The sequence below is a fragment of the Pezoporus occidentalis genome, unplaced genomic scaffold (assembly GCF_034315485.1).
Source record: "Pezoporus occidentalis ecotype Australia unplaced genomic scaffold, CSIRO_AGI_Poc_V1 ctg396, whole genome shotgun sequence".
NCBI lineage: Eukaryota > Metazoa > Chordata > Aves > Psittaciformes > Psittacidae > Pezoporus > Pezoporus occidentalis.
The window spans coordinates 1-16,877 of record NW_026915720.1 but is presented as its reverse complement, the minus strand read 5'-3'; the positions used below and the strand labels follow the sequence as shown (position 1 = coordinate 16,877).

At 53.1% G+C, this 16,877-nt stretch overlaps 2 protein-coding genes across 3 annotated transcripts in view; one reads left to right on the top strand and one right to left on the bottom strand.

Annotated features, from left to right (window-relative positions):
- SLC4A5 (solute carrier family 4 member 5) overlaps positions 1-5,403 on the top strand; it is a 28,090-nt gene extending 22,687 nt beyond the window's left edge. For both annotated transcript variants that reach the window (XM_062632735.1, XM_062632736.1), the window contains 8 exons: positions 301-462; positions 1,834-2,012; positions 2,097-2,169; positions 2,332-2,400; positions 2,665-2,838; positions 3,095-3,256; positions 4,533-4,600; positions 5,058-5,403. In XM_062632735.1, the coding sequence (XP_062488719.1) occupies positions 301-462; positions 1,834-2,012; positions 2,097-2,169; positions 2,332-2,400; positions 2,665-2,838; positions 3,095-3,256; positions 4,533-4,600; positions 5,058-5,223 (1,053 nt within the window). In that variant the 3' untranslated portion in view covers positions 5,224-5,403. The remainder of the gene's footprint in view (positions 1-300; positions 463-1,833; positions 2,013-2,096; positions 2,170-2,331; positions 2,401-2,664; positions 2,839-3,094; positions 3,257-4,532; positions 4,601-5,057) is intronic.
- A 2,305-nt stretch (positions 5,404-7,708) lies between these two features.
- Positions 7,709-16,783, bottom strand: MTHFD2 (methylenetetrahydrofolate dehydrogenase (NADP+ dependent) 2, methenyltetrahydrofolate cyclohydrolase). The gene is made up of 8 exons (XM_062632737.1): positions 16,625-16,783; positions 13,169-13,353; positions 12,197-12,319; positions 11,614-11,766; positions 11,419-11,526; positions 10,755-10,847; positions 9,442-9,567; positions 7,709-8,589 (listed from the first exon to the last, which is right to left on the bottom strand). The coding sequence occupies exons 1-8, from the start codon at positions 16,708-16,710 to the stop codon at positions 8,450-8,452; spliced, it is 1,014 nt and encodes a 337-aa protein (XP_062488721.1). The 5' UTR covers positions 16,711-16,783; the 3' UTR covers positions 7,709-8,449.
- Between the last annotated feature and the right edge of the window lie 94 nt (positions 16,784-16,877).

Sequence of the window (16,877 nt, the reverse complement as noted above, 5' to 3'; positions counted from 1 at the left end):
TGAGCGCTTGCAGGGACGGTGACTGCAGCCCTGCCCTGGGCAGCCTGTTCCAATGCCTGAGCACCCTCTGGGGAAGGAATTGTTCCTCAGCTCCACCTAAACCTGCCCTGGGGCAGCTTGAGGCTGTTTCCTCTTGTCCCATCCCTTGTTCCCTGGGAGAGCAGGCTGACCACCAGGACAGGACAACGTTCAGAGGCGATGGGGTTCAGGGTGATGTGGGGCTTCCCAAAATGTCAGCGCTGGGATTTTCTCCCTCTGTGCTCAGCCGTGGTGTCCAACCCTCTTCTCTTCCCTCCCCAGCCCACCCGTGTGGACCGAGGGTGGTTTGTGTTTCCCTTTGGGAAGAACCCGTGGTGGGTTTACCTGGCGAGCGCCCTGCCCGCCCTCCTCGTCACCATCCTCATCTTCATGGACCAGCAGATCACAGCCGTCATCGTCAACAGGAAGGAGCACAAGCTGCGGGTGAGCCGGGACCCGTCCCATGCTGGGGGACACAGCATCACTTTGCGTAGCGCCTGCATCCCTGCGAGCACCCACTTTTGGGTGCTGCTGCAAGGTGCAGGGGGGGGTTCACCCTGGCCATACAAAGCAGGAGCTCTCCCTTTCCTTTCAAGCTGTATTTCTGGGGTGACAAAGCCTCCAGGGTGTTAAATTCATCCGGTGTAGTGTGGTGGGGGGATATGGGGTGTGTTGCAACAGAGCATGGTTCAATAGGAGGATGCAGGGTGCACTGCTTGGGATGCAGGGTGCGCTGTATGGCAATGTAGGGTGCATCAGGGGGATGTATGAGAGCAATATGGGGTGCTGCAGGGTGCACCATGGCAATGTAGGGTGCTGCAGGGGGATGCATGAGAGCAATGTGGGGTGTTGCAGGGTGCACCATGGCAATGTGGTGGGGTGCATCAGTACAAAGTGGATTGCAGGAGGGTGCTGCAGGGTGGTTTAGGATAGCCTGGGGTGATGCAGGGTGCACTGTGGGGTTCATGAGGATAATGCAAGTTGCTTCAGGATGACTTGAGGTGTTGCAAGGGTGTGCTGTGGCAATTTGGGGTGCACCAGGGTGATGCAGTGTGCATGAAGCAAAATGGAGTGCTTCAGGGTCATGCAGGGTGCAACCATGGCAATGCAGGGTGCATGAGGGTGATGCAGGGTGCTCTGCAGTGATACAGGATGCTTCAGGGTGATGTGGGACGCATCGATGCAATGTGAGGAGCATCACAGCAATGATGGGTGTACCAGGGTGATGCAGGGTGCGCTACAGCAATGTGGGGTGCCTCAAAACCGTGTAGTGTGCACCATAGCACTGTGGGATGCATCAGGATGATGCAGGGTGCACCGTAGCACTGTGGGATGCCTCAAAGCAATGCAGGGTGCACCATAACACAGTGGGGAGCATCAGGGCAATGCAAGGTGCACCACAGAACTGGGGAGGTGCTTCAGGGTAATGCAGGGTACACCATAGCATTGTGGGGAGCATCAGAGTGATGCAGGGTGCACCATAGCACAGTGGGGAGCAGCAGGGTGATGCAGGGTGCACCATAGCACAGTGGGGAGCAGCAGGGTGATGCAGGGTGCACCATAGCACTGTGGGATGCATCAGGATGATGCAGGATGCACCACAGCACTGTGGGATGCTTCAAGGTGATACAGGGTGCACTATCGCAATATGGGGTGCATCAGGGCGATGCAGGGTGCACTATGGTGATGCAGGGTGCTTCAGGGGGTGCATCACCGGGGAGCCCCCACCTTGCTGGTCCCTGGGGTGCACACAGGACCAGCTTCCCGAGCCGTGTTGCCCCCCCCACCCTGCCCCTCCTGGGTGCTGTGTTGCAGAAAGCAGCAGGCTACCACCTGGACCTGTTCTGGGTGGGCATCCTCATGGCCGTGTGCTCCTTCATGGGGCTGCCCTGGTACGTGGCAGCCACCGTCATCTCCATCGCCCACATCGACAGCCTGAAGATGGAGACAGAGACCAGCGCCCCGGGGGAGCAGCCCCAGTTCCTGGGTGTCAGGTGAGGAAGGCTCAGCCATGCTCTTCCTTGGGGTGAGGAGCCCTAATCCAGCATGGCCTCATCCTGCTCCTCTCATCATTCCAGGGAGCAGAGAGTGACGGGCATCATTGTCTTCGTGCTGACGGGGATTTCTGTCTTCCTGGCCCCCATCCTCAAGGTAAAACATTCCTGTTCCCACATCCCTGCTCCCTGCCTGCAGATGGGGGAAGAGAAAGCTGGATTCTCCCACACCACCATGGTCTCCAGCACCCGTTCCCATATCTGGGAATGGGCTGCCACCTTCCCTGGGGTAAGCAGTGTGTTTCTCCCATATCCCCAGTACATCCCCATGCCGGTGCTGTACGGAGTCTTCCTCTACATGGGCGTCGCATCGCTGAATGGCATCCAGGTGAGTGCTCCTCCTCCTCCTCTTCCTCCTTAATGTCCATGAAGCGGCAAAACACGGGACTCTTGACCCCAAATTTTGCACTCCAATATTTGGATGCATCCAATATTCCCAGCTGTGGGGGACACCAGATACGCAAAACCCCCCAGAAAACATGTAAAACCCTCCAAATTCCTCTTTTTGGAGGCTAAAAGAGGGTTTCTCTGGGCAACGTGGGAGCCTGGGCAATGGGGCCAAGGGCTAACAGCAGCCTTCATCCCACCACAGTTTTGGGACCGCTGCAAGCTCTTCCTCATGCCGGCCAAGCACCAGCCTGACTACGTCTTCCTCCGGCACGTGCCGCTGCGTCGCATCCACCTCTTCACGCTGGTGCAGATCATCTGCCTGGCTGTCCTCTGGATCCTCAAATCCACCGTGGCCGCCATCATCTTCCCCGTCATGGTAAGAACAACCCCAGGCAGCTGCTGCGACCTCGGTTACAATCATAGGGTTCCAGATTGGTTTGTGTTGGAAGGGGCCTTAAAGCTCATCCAGCTCCAACCACGGGCAGGGACACCTTCCACTGGAGCAGCTTGTTCCAAGCCCCTGTGTCCAACCTGGCCTTGAGCACTGCCAGCGATGGGGCAGCCACAGCTCGGTCCCATGGTGTTGCCTGGGTCTGGGGATGAAAGATGCTCTTGTGCCTCTCCCCTCCTAGATTTTAGCCCTGATCCTGGTGAGGCGGCTGCTGGATTTTGTCTTCTCCCAACACGACCTGGCCTGGATTGACAATATCATCCCCGAGAAGGAGAAGAAGAAAGAGGATGACAAGAAGAAGAAGAAGAAAGGCAACAAAGGAGACAGCAGCAGCGATGAGGAGGTGGGTGAGCGGCTCCCATGGATGGGGAGGACATCCTGGACCAGCCATGGAGGGAAAGGTCTCACTAAACCCTCCACTTTGGTGGGTCTGGGATGAAGATCTTTGATTCATTGAGGTGTTTCACTGCATTTACTGATCGAGGGGCTTTGAGTGATGCTTAGGGGATGGACAGAGGCTCCAGGGAATGCTCCAACTGTCCTGAAAGCTGGAAAATCATGGAAAATACTTAAATCATTAGGAAGCAGAGCCCAAATCCCATGGTAGAGGGAACAGCATCCATTGTATGGTGGCAAAGCATCACTAAACCCCTCCTGCAGACCCTTCCCCAGGCAGAAGAGCTGAGAGTGTGTTTGGGAAGAGGAAGGCAAAGCCTCCTCCTCCTCATGCACCCACTCCTGGGGGTTCTGGGTCCCTTTGGGTGCTCCTGGAGCTCACCCAGGTGCTGCCTTCACCTCATTTCCCCACTTTCTTCCCCAGTTCCCACCTCCCTCAGTCATTACGATCCCTATGGAGCCCCTGCCAGCGCAGCCCCGAAATGGGGGTCCCCATTGCCTCAGCTGTAAGTAAAGAGCTCAGGAGCCCTTCCTGCATTCCCTATTGCTTCCTAACCTCCCACACCAGGATCTGATGGCACTAACACTGCTGAGAGATGCAGCCTGGATCCATCCCGTTGGAGCAGGGAGGAGGGTTTGCTCTGTTCAAAGCAAGGGTGAGAGGATACAGCAGGTTCAGTGCTGCTAATACCTTGTATTCCAGTGGCCAGGAAGCCAGGATTCTCCTTGATCTCCCCTATGAGCCAGTGCTGATCTACTGTTCTATCATATACATATATCTGGGAAGGGTTTGAGCCCTCAAAACCAGGGATGTAGAGCTCGTGGGGGCATTATTCCAGCTGTGAGAGAGCAGATGTGTTCCATTTGGTTCAACAGCCTCAAACATCACACATAAGCTGGTGCAAAGCCAGCCGTGACCAAAAGCAACGCAGGATAAAGCTGGATGACTCGGTTCCAGCTCAGCACAGGGATGCATCCTGGTGCCAAGCAAGTTTGAATGCAATGATTCATGACTCTGTCCTCAAGCTGCTGCTTGCTGGGGCTGGTTGGGCCTTTCTCTTTGCTTAATCACCCCCAAATCAGCGTTAACCCAGGAGCTTGTCTCCTCTCCCATTGCCTGGAGGATGCAGGACCTGGTGGCACCTGGAGGGAGGGTGACGAGTGGGTTGTTGGGGGGCTCCCTCCTCACCTGGGAAGTGCTTCACCTCCGTGTCCCCCCCCAGGAAAGAGGTCCTCCACCTGGAGCTTTGCGTTCTGATTCCTCCCCAAACGGTTCAGACCTGGATCGCAGGTAAATGGCACCAAATAGGGTCCCCCAACCTGCTCAGCCATCCCAGGGGACCAGCTGTGGGGAACGGTTGTGGAGTTACTGGATGGTGCTCCCGAGTGGGGTTCCATGATTTTCACAACATCCCTCTGGTTTTGGGGTGCTATTGGGGATGTTGGGAGCGGGGTTGAGTGGGATGGAGCATCCCAAGCCTGACACCAGAGGGTTTAGAGCACTAAAAATGCCACTTGGGCAACAGCCACAGGGATTTTTAGGATTGAGATGTTCATCTAAATCCTGAAATCTTGGGATTATTCTCCACTTCAGCTGCATGTTCTAGGCTTGTACATATTAACAGCAAACCACCATATCTTTATGAGGTTTTACTGGTGGTAGCATCATCCTGAGGGTGCTGGGGTAGCTTTGGGATGGGAATACTCATTCCTGGATGCTCACTTCCCCATCTCCTCCTCCTCCTCAGTATTACACTTCACCTGAAGATTTCATGCCCATCATCTCCTGCCTTTAACTACTCCCGAAGCCCCATCTGCACTGTGCCCCAGGTGAAGATAGAGATGGAGTCAGACTATGAGGACACCGACACTGAGAAACAACCTCGGGACATGGGCAGTGAGACCACGCTATAACCCCACGCTGCATTCCTGCTGCCATTTATATATATATATAGATATTTCTATATTCATATATATATATAAAGCAAATTGGGCTTATTTTTCTATGTGAGAAGAAGGAGACCGGTGGCCCCAGGGATCTGCTGCTCTGGTAGTTTTTAGTGTCATGGGTTAAGTGCGTTGTGGAATTTCCTCTCTTTCATCCCCACTGGTGGTGAAATGGGGCTGAAAAGGTGAAATCAGAGATTTCAGCCTCTACTTGCTCCAGGGACTGGAAAAGCTGCTGCTGACCGGGACTGTGGGAGCATGTATGGGGAAGGGGGGATGGTTTTGAGGGGGTTTTTGGTGTAGGGAGGAAGAAGGAGTGTGCACCCCTGCTCCCCAATCCCTGGAATCACAACACGGCTCCTGGGGAGTCTTATTCCATGAAGGAGATGGTGCATCAGGCTTTGTGTGGGCAGGAGGCCACTGGTCCAGGCCATGGCAATGGGAATCCCTTCCCATGCACGGCATTCCCAATGTGGTAGTAGGGATGCGGGAAGGACCCAGATGTGCTCATGCCAGGGTGGATGAGGGTGAGGAGGCCTGGCAGGGTCAGAAAGGAGCTTTGGCCTGGTAAGGAAAGGAGGAAAAGCAGCTCGGGTTTAAGGTTGTTGCTGCTTGAAGGCAACACCACTGGGGCTGCGGAGGGAGAGCAGGGCAGGGAATGGGGCTTTGCTTGCTGCAGGGAATCAGGAATGGTTTCTGCAGGCAGCGGGGCATGGTTTCTACTGGAAAATGGGAATGGTGGCTGCAGTGAAGCTGGTTGGTCACCCATCCCCATGTCCTCACTGCAGCAGTCCCTGGCCCTGGGCTTGGTACCCGCTCTATCTCTTCCTCTGATGGCATGTCCAAGCTGTTATCCCACCGGAGACACATCCCTCCTCCCCGTGCTTTCAGGTCACATCCAGCAGCTCCCCTGGTCAGTCTCCATTGGCATTTTGGCTCCACAAAGGGCTCTTCCCACCCGCTGCTGCCTTTGAGTCCCCTGGGAAAGGAAGGGAAGGAGTAGGTCAGGAGCTGGCGCAGGCACCAAGCTCAGGTTGGCGCTGCCCAACTCTCACCCCCTTTATCCAGCAGCATCAGGGTGGTGACAAGGCTCTTAAAGGGTGTTTTTCCTTCCACGGGCTAAGCCAGAACCACTGGTCTGAAGAACCCTCAAATCCATTTCCTTTACTCATGGAGTTACTCATTGCCTCTATTTCAAACCTCACAGAGCCCCAACATGTCCCCTGAGCAGAAACAGCCTCCCTGCCATTTATACCAGTCATAGAGGGGGGGCTGGGACCCCAGTTAAATATCTCAACTGGTCTGAACCTTGGGCAGATCCTGGTTCTCTGTAAATAGTTGAGTCCAACAACGACTTGAAGGCAATTTCCTATTTATAGCCCTTTTTGTTCTGGTTCAGGTACACCTCCTGGTGAGATGTGGCAAGATAAATAACTCAGTATTACTCCTGGCACTGCTTAAAGCGAGAGCCACGTAGCTCTGACGTTAAAAGAACTATTTCAACTTGAGCACATTGTGTCTCTTGTGTAGCATTTTTGTACTCCTGTGTGGTAGCTGAAGCGTGGTACAGGTAGGCTTAAGATTTTAATCAACCAGGTTAATTTGCTTTATTGAGTCCATCAGCTCCAAACAGGCTTTGTGGATGCTGGTAGATGTTTCCAAGAGCAGAGCTGAAGCCCCTCCAGCATCCAGCTTGACTGAATTGGTCCATTTCACATGGTTCACACGTGGGTTAATACTTTTTGTATATGAAAAAGCAGAGCATCTCAGACTTACTCCCTTGCTGCTGTACCACTGTAGTCATTTTGTATTTATCGGTGATACAACCCAATAAACCTCGTTTCAATGAGTCTCTCAGTGTTACTGGTGCAGAGCCCTTCAACCTCAGTTTCCCTTCCCCATATTCAGTGTTTTTCTCAGTGCTTTACCCTATAGAAGGCTAGTTTCTTCCTCAGGTGCCTCCAGCAACAGCCCTTTAGCATCACAACAAACCTTTCCTGCTCCTGGGAAGGTGGGATCAACCCTTCCAGGGAATATGTGAAGAGGAAGGAGTCTATGAATTAAGTGAAGAGGAAGGAATCCAAGACTTACCTCACTGCCCACAGATATACATGCAAGAAGTTTTCCATCCTGCCCAAGGCATCGCAACCTCAGGTAAGGTTAATGTTCAGTGGGTAATTACAGCTTGCAAACTACTCATTAGGAGGGTGAAGTTTACACTGTCCTGTTAGGAAACAGAGTCAGGAAGCAGAATGGGCTTTGTTCAGGCATGAAAGTACAAGATCATCTTATTTGTGCATCATGTTGATGTGTAGAGCAGTTGTGTCTCAGCTAAACTAAGGGAAAAGCCAGACCTGACCCTGCTCTGGAGGGAGCTCACCCCATAAGTGCCTTAATAAACTGCTTTTGGGAGAAGTAGGAGACTTAGGAATAATCCTAGGACACAAGCAGGGCTTTTTTACCTTACCACACTTTATTTAGAGCCAGCCTGCATCATTCACTAAGCACTTGCAACACTTCACAAGAGCCCAGGCAGCTTCCTGTGTGCCCAGGGAACACACCAACAGCCCCATCTCGTTCTTTGGTTAGAAAAAAAGGCTTTAAAAAGTCACCATTCAAATAGCAAAACCAAAATCCAGCTTAGCCGCACACTAATAACATGTTACAACAGATCCACCATTGCCCAGGGCCCTGCACAGGCTGAGAACAGAGATATGGCTTTTCATTTTATCTTCTTCAAGTAACTTCCCTTACAGAAGAGCTTAACTCGCACTAAACATCCAGCATTGAGAAGACCTCAGCATAAGTCAAACACCAGCAGACTGAGCATTTTGTGAGGACAGGACCACAAAGCTGTTGCTTTTGCACTATGGAGCAGTGCTCTACATCCCACGGGATTGCTAACGCCACGCTGAGCTCCCAGGATCCTAATCCCAGCCCTGCAAGAGCAGGACCAGCTCCCAGAAGAGCTCACTTAACTGTAAAGCAGCTTTGCTAGCACGAGTAGGCCAGGAGTGTAGATACTCACACCTTCATACAACTAACGTGCATGTGCTTCAGCTTCCAATAAACATCTATGACTCCAGAATAGGAAATTCCACTTCCAATACAATAAATATATTGCATTTTCTTCTCTCGGCCTGCTTGGGAGTCAGTTTGGAATGTGATGTTCAGGGCTAAGCAGAGCCCCCTATTATACTGTTAATGCTTGCAGCTCTTTGGGTTTCAACAGCTTCTTGGCAGCGATGATGGTGTTCTTCATCAGCATGGCAACAGTCATGGGCCCAACTCCCCCTGGGACTGGGGTGATGTAGCTGGCTTTCTTCTTCACCCCTGCAGGAAGGGAAGACAGGAGCACACGAGTCAGCAATGCTTCCCAAGCTGGCTGGCCAGCATGAAGCTGTGACCAATCTAACATCAGCAGGGGGATTGGAACTAGATGATCTTAAGTTCCTTTCCAACCCAAACCAGTTTGTGATTCTAGGACCAGCTAAAGAGTAGGAGTTTCTCAAGGTGGACTTTCCCCCACACCAAACTGTCCATCCCTGCTACTGCCCAAGCTTAACTGCAAAGCCCAAGGTGGGGGCCAACTGAAAAGCAAGGTCTAACAGCTAGATTTCTAGCACAGAAATATCAAGTCCAAGACTAGATGTGGGCTTTGGAATTGTCCCTGGAGGCAGCCACAGTAAAGAACTAATAAAACTTCAACCTTTTCCCTCTCTTGTTCTTCAAGGAGGAGGCTCCTGGTGTTTCAGCAGACAGCTGGAGGCACAGGGCTCATCACAACAGCAAGTTGGGCACTACAGTGGTGAACAGCAGCCAGAAGGTAAGTTCTGCAACCTCTCCAGAAAGGAGGTTGTAGTGAGGTGCGGTTGGTCTCTTCTCCAAGGAAGAGGTGACAGGACAAGAGGAAACGGCCTCAAGCTGCACCAGGGCAGGTTTAGATGGAGCTGAGGAACAATTCCTTCCCCAAAGTGTGCTCAGGCATTGGAACAGGCTGCCCGTTGAACTGGATGAGCTTAAAGGTCTTTTCCAAACTAGTTGGTTTTATGGCACAATATTGGATGCAGCAAGCAAGGGAACGCAAGCATCCGACTGCATCAGCTCAGTCACATCAATCAGGACCTTCTCCTCCCCACCATAAACGTTCAATGCTCAAAAAAAACAGCCACAGCCTTTCCATACCTTCAAAATCCACATCCCCAACCAGCCTGGGTTTGGCAGTGATGGGATCCTGCACTCTCGTTATTCCCACATCAATAACTGCAGCTCCTTCTTTGATCATATCAGCTGTGATCAGATTGGGAATGCCTGCAAGGGATGACAGATTCACAAACTCATGGTGGAGCTCAATATGTTCCTCTCACCCTATGTTCACCTTCTTTTGACCCACCTGGGTCTTCCTGCCTCACAAAGCAGTTGGACTCAATCTTAAGGGACTTTTCCAACCTAAATGATCCCACAAAATGCATCTCTACACCCAGCTCCACAACCCCGAGCTAGTGATGTTTGGCTCCATCAGGAATGTGAGCAGTTTACTGATAACCTCAGAGCTGGAATTCACCCCCAGGGAAGAGTTCTGGCAAAGCAACTGGGACCAAAGCATCCTCTCCAAGCTGAAACCCTAAAGCCTGCATTTGAAGTCTGTGGCTGTGTTTGTTCATGCAGCTCCAGCAGTGTTTTCACCCCTGCACTAAGTCAGCAAGTTGAAGCAGTGTCCAAGGCCACCACAGCCCACTGGCTTCTCCCTGGGGCTGTAAAAACCACAGCCTGACAGGGAGATAGGGGTGGGAGCAGCAGCTTGCAGCTAAGCCATGCTTTCAGGTTAAGAGTGTGTTTATCTGGTCCTGCCAGATACTGCTGCCTCAGGACTGAGCTGGGAGCTTATTCCACTCTTGCTTAGTTAACTCTTTAACACAAGCCTTCCTTTGCTCTGCCACCCTTTGATTATGAACGTACCCTACTTGCCAGCAGCACTTCTGCCATCAGGACATGCACTGACACCTCCAACACCACTCCTTATCCTTCCAGCACCTTGTCTCCATACACAATTTCCAACCCACGTTTTCTCTCCTCCCTCCCCACAGGCTCCCACACAGACACCCCAAACCAGCTCAACTGCCCTGCTGATGAGCTGCCTCCAAGCAGTCCTTGTGCTCTGAAGACAGCACAGCATCTGTCCCTCAGCATTTGACCGTCTCTAGGTAAGCGAATCCTATCTTGGCATTATTTTCCCTCCTCCCACAGAAATACAGAGCTGTCCACATATATAACAGCCTGTCTATAGCTGTTCTCTAGATTTGATCAGGTGTTGGCACACCAAAGCCTTCCTGCCAGATGTTACTTTGCACTTCCAAAGGCTCCAAGCAGCTCTGCTTCTAAGAACAAGTGTGTGAATCCTGTGGTGAAGGCCTGGAGCAACTGACTGGCTCAAACAGCCCCTCACTCGAAGTCCTCACCCTCAGCACCTTGTCTGTGCTGTCAGAGTCAGGTCTTACCTGCTGCTGCTACCACAATATCAGCACGGATAGTGTGTTGCTTCAGCTGCTCCTTGGGAGTGTAGCGGTGGGATATTGTGACTGTGGCATCACCTGCAAGAGAGTGGATACACGGAGCTTTAATTCACATGTAACGCCCAAACCCAGCCACATCTCTAGATCTTCCCTTTTGAGACACACGTGTGTTTATCAGGAACATCAGAGCCTGATGGAACAGGCTGTTTCCCAGGGAACAGCCTCCAAAGTCAGAGGGAGGGATGTGGCATGGAAGAGGACAAGGACTCACTGAAGAAGGCTCTGACACGTTACAAGAGCTACAGGCTGAGAGCACTGGGCTGGTGCAGCCTGGAGAAGAGAAGGCTCCTTAAGGGGAGATCTTAGAGATTGCCCCCATCCCTGGCAGTGTTCAAGGCCAGGCTGGACAGGGCTTGGAGCAAGCTGCTCTAGTGGAAGGTGTCCCTGCCCGTGGCAGAGGGGTGGAACTGGATGAGCTCTAAGGTCCCTTCCAACCCAAACCATTCTAGGATAACTATGCTGTGATGGGCCAGAGTCCCTAAAGTGTTCCTGGGACCACTTTCAGAGCCTCAAGAGGACAGTGTGACAGGCAGAAGGCTTCCTTTTGCAGCTGCCTGGCACATGGGCTCCAAGGCCACCAAGCTTCTACCTCCTGGGCGCTCATGCCTGCCATCTGTATGCAGCAACATGGCAATGGGCATGCCCACGTTCTTCGACCTGCCAGCCACCACCACGTTCTTCCCCAGCGTTGGGATGCCTGCAAAGGAGAAAGTGGAGTCTTAAAACAAAGACAAGCTGGAGTTACACCAGACAGCAGCTAAATACTGCAGCAGTAGCAACTTACCAGTTCTCTTAATGATCTCCCACACTCCCCAGGGGGTGGCTGGCAGCATGGAGTACTGATCAAGGCACATGCGCCCCACGTTTATCACGTGAAAGCCATCAACATCTTTGTCTGGACTCACAGCGTTGCAAATCTTGCGTTCATCAATATGTTCTGGAAGAAAACAAAAAGCTTGAACCCTAGGGATCAGCCAAGAAGCTGCTTTTTGCAGTCAGCCAGTGCCCTGACCTGCTGCACCAGCTCCTTGGGTTTGGAGCCTTGAAGCTGCTCAAGACTTCCAGCAAGCACAAGGCTACAGCTCCCAGCAGAAGGGGACTGGAACCACTTTGAGATCTCAGCATTGCTGAGGCAGCCTCATGCTTCTGACTCTGGAAGCTGATACTCCCTACACAAGAATAGATGGCTGTGACCCTCAGCAGCTTAACTCATGTGAGGGAGTAGCTGCATCAACTTCTTTAAGCTACATCATAGCAGGATGCCACCCCTCACGGCACAGGATAGCCCCTATGCTGCTATTCCTGGCACATACAGTCTCTTAAAAGCTTTATGTAAAAAAGGAATGTGTGGAAGTGTAGCTACTCACCAGGTAAAGGAAGCTGCACTAACAGGCCATCCACATTGGCATCGTTATTGAGTTTGCTGATCAAATCCAGGAGCTCCTCTTCAGTAATGGAAGCTGGCCTGAGGATGGTTTCACTGCTGATACCTGTGCAACCAGAAGTCCCATGTTAGGGAATCACTTGTGCACAAGTGCAAGAGCAACTTCCTTAATCCATGTGGTTTAAGCTGCCAGGTTTCCCTGCTCTACACACCAAGGACTGTATGCTTTGGGTAACAATAAGTACCTTCCAGGCTGGACACCTTGCCAAGTCTTGTGAGTTATGGGTAAGGACAATTAGTGTCAGTCTAATGACCTGGAAAGGACTATTTGAGAACAGAGACCCTCTGAGTGCAGGCAGGACTTCAACCTAGACAAAGGGTGCAATGATGAAGGTGCAGCCACACATGCTATGGTCCCTCTGGACACAGCGGGAGGGGGATGTTAGCCTCAAAAACCTCAGCTCCACAAGGCTTCAGCAGCACAGAACCAAAGGGAAAAATAAACCATTTCTTACCCCAACCCCTTTCAGCACATTTTCTCCACAAGCACACTTGGCTCAACACCAAGCAGGGCCTCAGCTTGCAAGACTGGAAGGAGTCAGAGGGTGTTAAGGCTGCTGAATGACAACTGCATCTCAGGCAGCTGAGGAAAGGCAGCAAATTGGAGCCTTGCCTGTGTTTTATATGGCCATAGGAGAACTGCAAATCCAAACTACAGAGCTTGATGCTGGCCCATCACAACACGTGAACCGTGTTTACTAACTCCATCCCAGTACAAAGAAGGCAGCCAGAAGAGTCATAAAGCAAATGCTGGGCCAAACAAACTGCCATAGAGCTGAGGTGGAAAGCTGCCAGATGGAGACATCCCAGAAAGCTTCTCCCAGCATCCAGCATCAGCTAAAGTGAGATGGAACAGTGAATAGCTCCACTTTAGCAGAGCAGAGCACAGACATACCAACGTCAGCAGCCGCTTTGGTTTTGTTCAGCACATAGGAGTGACTCGCTGGATTCTCCCCCACGAGGACAACGCTGAGGTGAGGTCTCTTGTTTCCAGCTGCTACCCACTGCTCGACCTCGTGACGGGCTTCCTGCCGGATCTGCCGGGCCAGCTTCCTGCCCGAGATCACAACCGCATCATTGCTGCAACAAGTAAGGTGTTACGAAAGCAGTCAGCGCCCCTCAGACCTTCAAACCCAAGCTCTGGGCAACACAGACCAGGAAAAGCAGATGCAAACAGCAAGTCAGGGCAGAAAAGGCTCTCTTCATAGAATCCCAGCCTGGTTTGGGTTGGAAAGGACCTTAAAGCTCATTCAGTTCCAACCCCTGCCACGGGCAGGGACCCCTTCCACCAGAGCAGCTTGCTCCGAGCCCCTGTGTCCAACCTGGCCTTGAACACTGCCAGGGATGGGGCAGCCACAGCTTCTCTGGGCACCCTGGGCCAGCGCCTCAGCACCCTCACAGGGAAGAGCTTCCACCTAAGAGCTCATCTCAGTCTCCCCTCTGGCAGGTTAAAGCCATTCCCCTTGGCCTGTCCCTACATCCCTTGTCCCAAGCCCCTCTCCAGCTTTCCTGCAGCCCCTTCAGGCACTGGAGCTGCTCTCAGGTCTCCCCTTCAGGAGCCTTCTCTTGTCCAGGCTGCCCCAGCCCAGCTCTCTCAGCCTGGCTCCAGAGCAGAGCTGCTCCAGCCCTTGCAGCATCTTTGTGACCTCCTCTGGCCTCACTCCAGCAGCTCCAGGTCCCTCTGGTGCTGCTGCCCCAGAGCTGGACACAAGGTGAAGTTTCCCTGAGCTCTGTACAAGCCCTTTGCAACTTTTTGCTAAATAATGTCAAGCCGCACATTTCAGCCTTAGTTTAAAGACGCCCAAAGCTGGGCTCTGCAAACAAGGCTGCTAGAGGAATCAGCTTATTCGTGCAGCCTGAAAGCACACACGCTCTTCTCTGCTAGAGTCTGTGCGCATCGTTTTCCTGGCACATGTCTCAATAGCTGCCATTTTTAGAAAGGCAGCCACCCATTCCTTGTGAAAGCATGAGAGCTTCACTACAACAGACTCACAAAAAGCAGAACTCACTCCAGTGGAGCTTCCCCCACTGAAGAGGTCTATGGAACAGTTCTGGCGTTGGCACAGTGTGACGTACTTCCGTATGGAGTGCTGCTCCCAGAGATCCTCGTCCCACACAGATTCCTTGGCAAGTCCGACCATCTAGCACAGCACACACCTTGCACAGCCAACCTCACACCCTCTCCTCTCAAGCTGTGTCTTCAGGCTGTTAAAGCTGAGCTGGGGTACGTGGTTTCACCCCCTCCAACAGACGCCGGTGTCTGTCTGGAGTAGAAGGGACGTTTGCCCATCTGAACAATGTCAGAGCAGTTCCTCACATACATTTCTAAATTAGAAACGGGAATATCCAGTCACTGCCAAATATATTCCAGGCAACTGGACACCCTGCAGGATATAGAAAGCCTTGACCTATAGATGGCCAGTCCCTGTCACAACAGACTGCTCACACTGCTCATGCCTGGCTCTTTTTCTGTAGGTTATCACTGTGACTCTTACTTGAGCATCATTCTCATTCAGTAATCCCTTTGTGAGAGGATTTGCCTTTGCAAGCTTCACTTCTAGACCTCATATTTACGTCTTGCCTTCCTGCAAGGCTTCATGACAAGCACCTTAGTCACTTGCCCAATTGCTCTCAGCTCTGAGCTGGAGCAAACATGCTCACGGAAGCATTACTGTGATTCCTTGTGATTTGGGAAGCTACCCTGTCATGCATGGGACCTTCCCAAATCACAAAGAATCACTTCTGAGGCAATCCCCAAGCAAGATGCATCAGCACTACAACCTATTTAGCCTGCCACAGGAATCCAGGAGACAACTGACCCACGGGAGGAAAGCCCAACCATACCAGTCATGGTTCCAACCCTCTCTGCAACACAACATTGAACAGGAGCAAGTAAATTGCTGAAGTTTCTCCTTAAAACTCCATCACCTGCCTCATGCACAGGTTCCCACATTAAATTCAATGCTGCTGTCTTCTGACCTCCTCTAGGTACAATGCTGACCCTGGAGCTCTGAGGACAGCTGCCTCCAGGGAGAACCACTGCAACAACTGCTCCAGGATAGACACATGAGAAGTAGGGAAGTGTTTTGCCTACCTAGAGCTGCTGTGAGGGCTGGAGCAGCTCTGCTCTGGAGCCAGGCTGAGAGAGCTGGGCTGGGGCAGCCTGGAGAAGAGAAGGCTCCTTAGGGGAGACCTGAGAGCAGCTCCAGTGCCTAAACCTGGAGAGGGGCTTTGGCCAAGGGCCTGTAGGGACAGGCCAAGGGGAATGGCTTTAACCTGCCAGAGGGGAGACTGAGATGAGCTCTTGGGCAGAAGCTCTTCCCTGTGAGGGTGCTGAGGCACTGGCACAGGGTGCCCAGAGAAGCTGTGGCTGCCCCATCCCTGGCAGTGTTCAAGGCCAGGTTGGACACAGGGGCTTGGAGCAAGCTGCTCTAGTGGAAGGGGTCCCTGCCCGTGGCAGGGGTTGGAGCTGGATGAGCTTTAGGGTCCTTTCACACCCACACCAGGCTGGGATTCTATGGTCCTCTGTGCGTTTTTAATCCCTGCCCTATGCAATTATGTAGTTCTCCCCATTTACAGGGAATTAAACATTACTTCATCCTTAACAGCAATCATCCACTGAAACCTATCTAACAGCAACCAGTAAAAACCCATCCCAAGCCAGCAGAGCCCACTGGCTCTCTAGTTCTTATGCATGTCTACTCTCATCTAAAAGGAATTATTACGAATGCCTGGCAAGCACAAGGAGAAATCATAATATCAGAACCACCTCATACCAAGAGCCTGGATTTTCCTATAACCCCGAGACTAGGCTGCCCGGAGGGGAGGGAGCAGCATCTTCCCCTCATAAGCTCGAGGGAAGCCAAAGTCGGAGCCGTGTTTAGAGCAGGGCACAGCTCCCTCCACGGCTGCTTCACTGCATTAGATCAAACCCCACGGAGGGGAAGATGAGGTGGGGCACAGGCGGGATGCTCGGGGGGACTCTGGTCCCTCTCACCCCCCGTACACACGGGGTGAGCCCGGTCCCGGGAGGCCCCGCTAGGGTGCGGGGGGGGGGGGGGTGCCGGGCAGAGCCGGTGCCCCCCTGCCCGGGGAATGGATGCCCGGAGCATCCCATGCAAGGCGGCAGCGGGATTTCATCAGCCTGCACTGCCCGGCGCGGCCGCTGGGGGCCGCCTCATTCATCCCCCAGTGCCGGCAGCGGCGAGACGGGGCCTTCCCCTCACCCGGTGGGCAACGGGGAACCGCGATGGGTAACCGGGGCCCCCCCTCCCTCATCCCTCCGCACCCCGGGACTGGGCGGAAGAGGCGGGCGGGCCTCGGTTCCTCACACACAAACCCCGGGCCGTACCTGGGCGCGCTGAGGTGGATGCGGCGGCCGCGGGGCCGGAGCGCGGAGCTCGCCAGGCCGCGGAGCGGGCACAGCGCGGTTGCCATGGCAGCAGCGGGCAGCGAGCGACCGGGAGTGGTAGTGACACAGCCCGTGCGACCCGCCGGTTTATATAGCGCGGCCGGAGGGAGCCAATCAGCGCGGCGAGCGGCGCGGAGGAGAGAGTTGAGTGGCGGAGGAGAGGGAAAGGGGCGGGCGGAGCGGGCGCTCCACT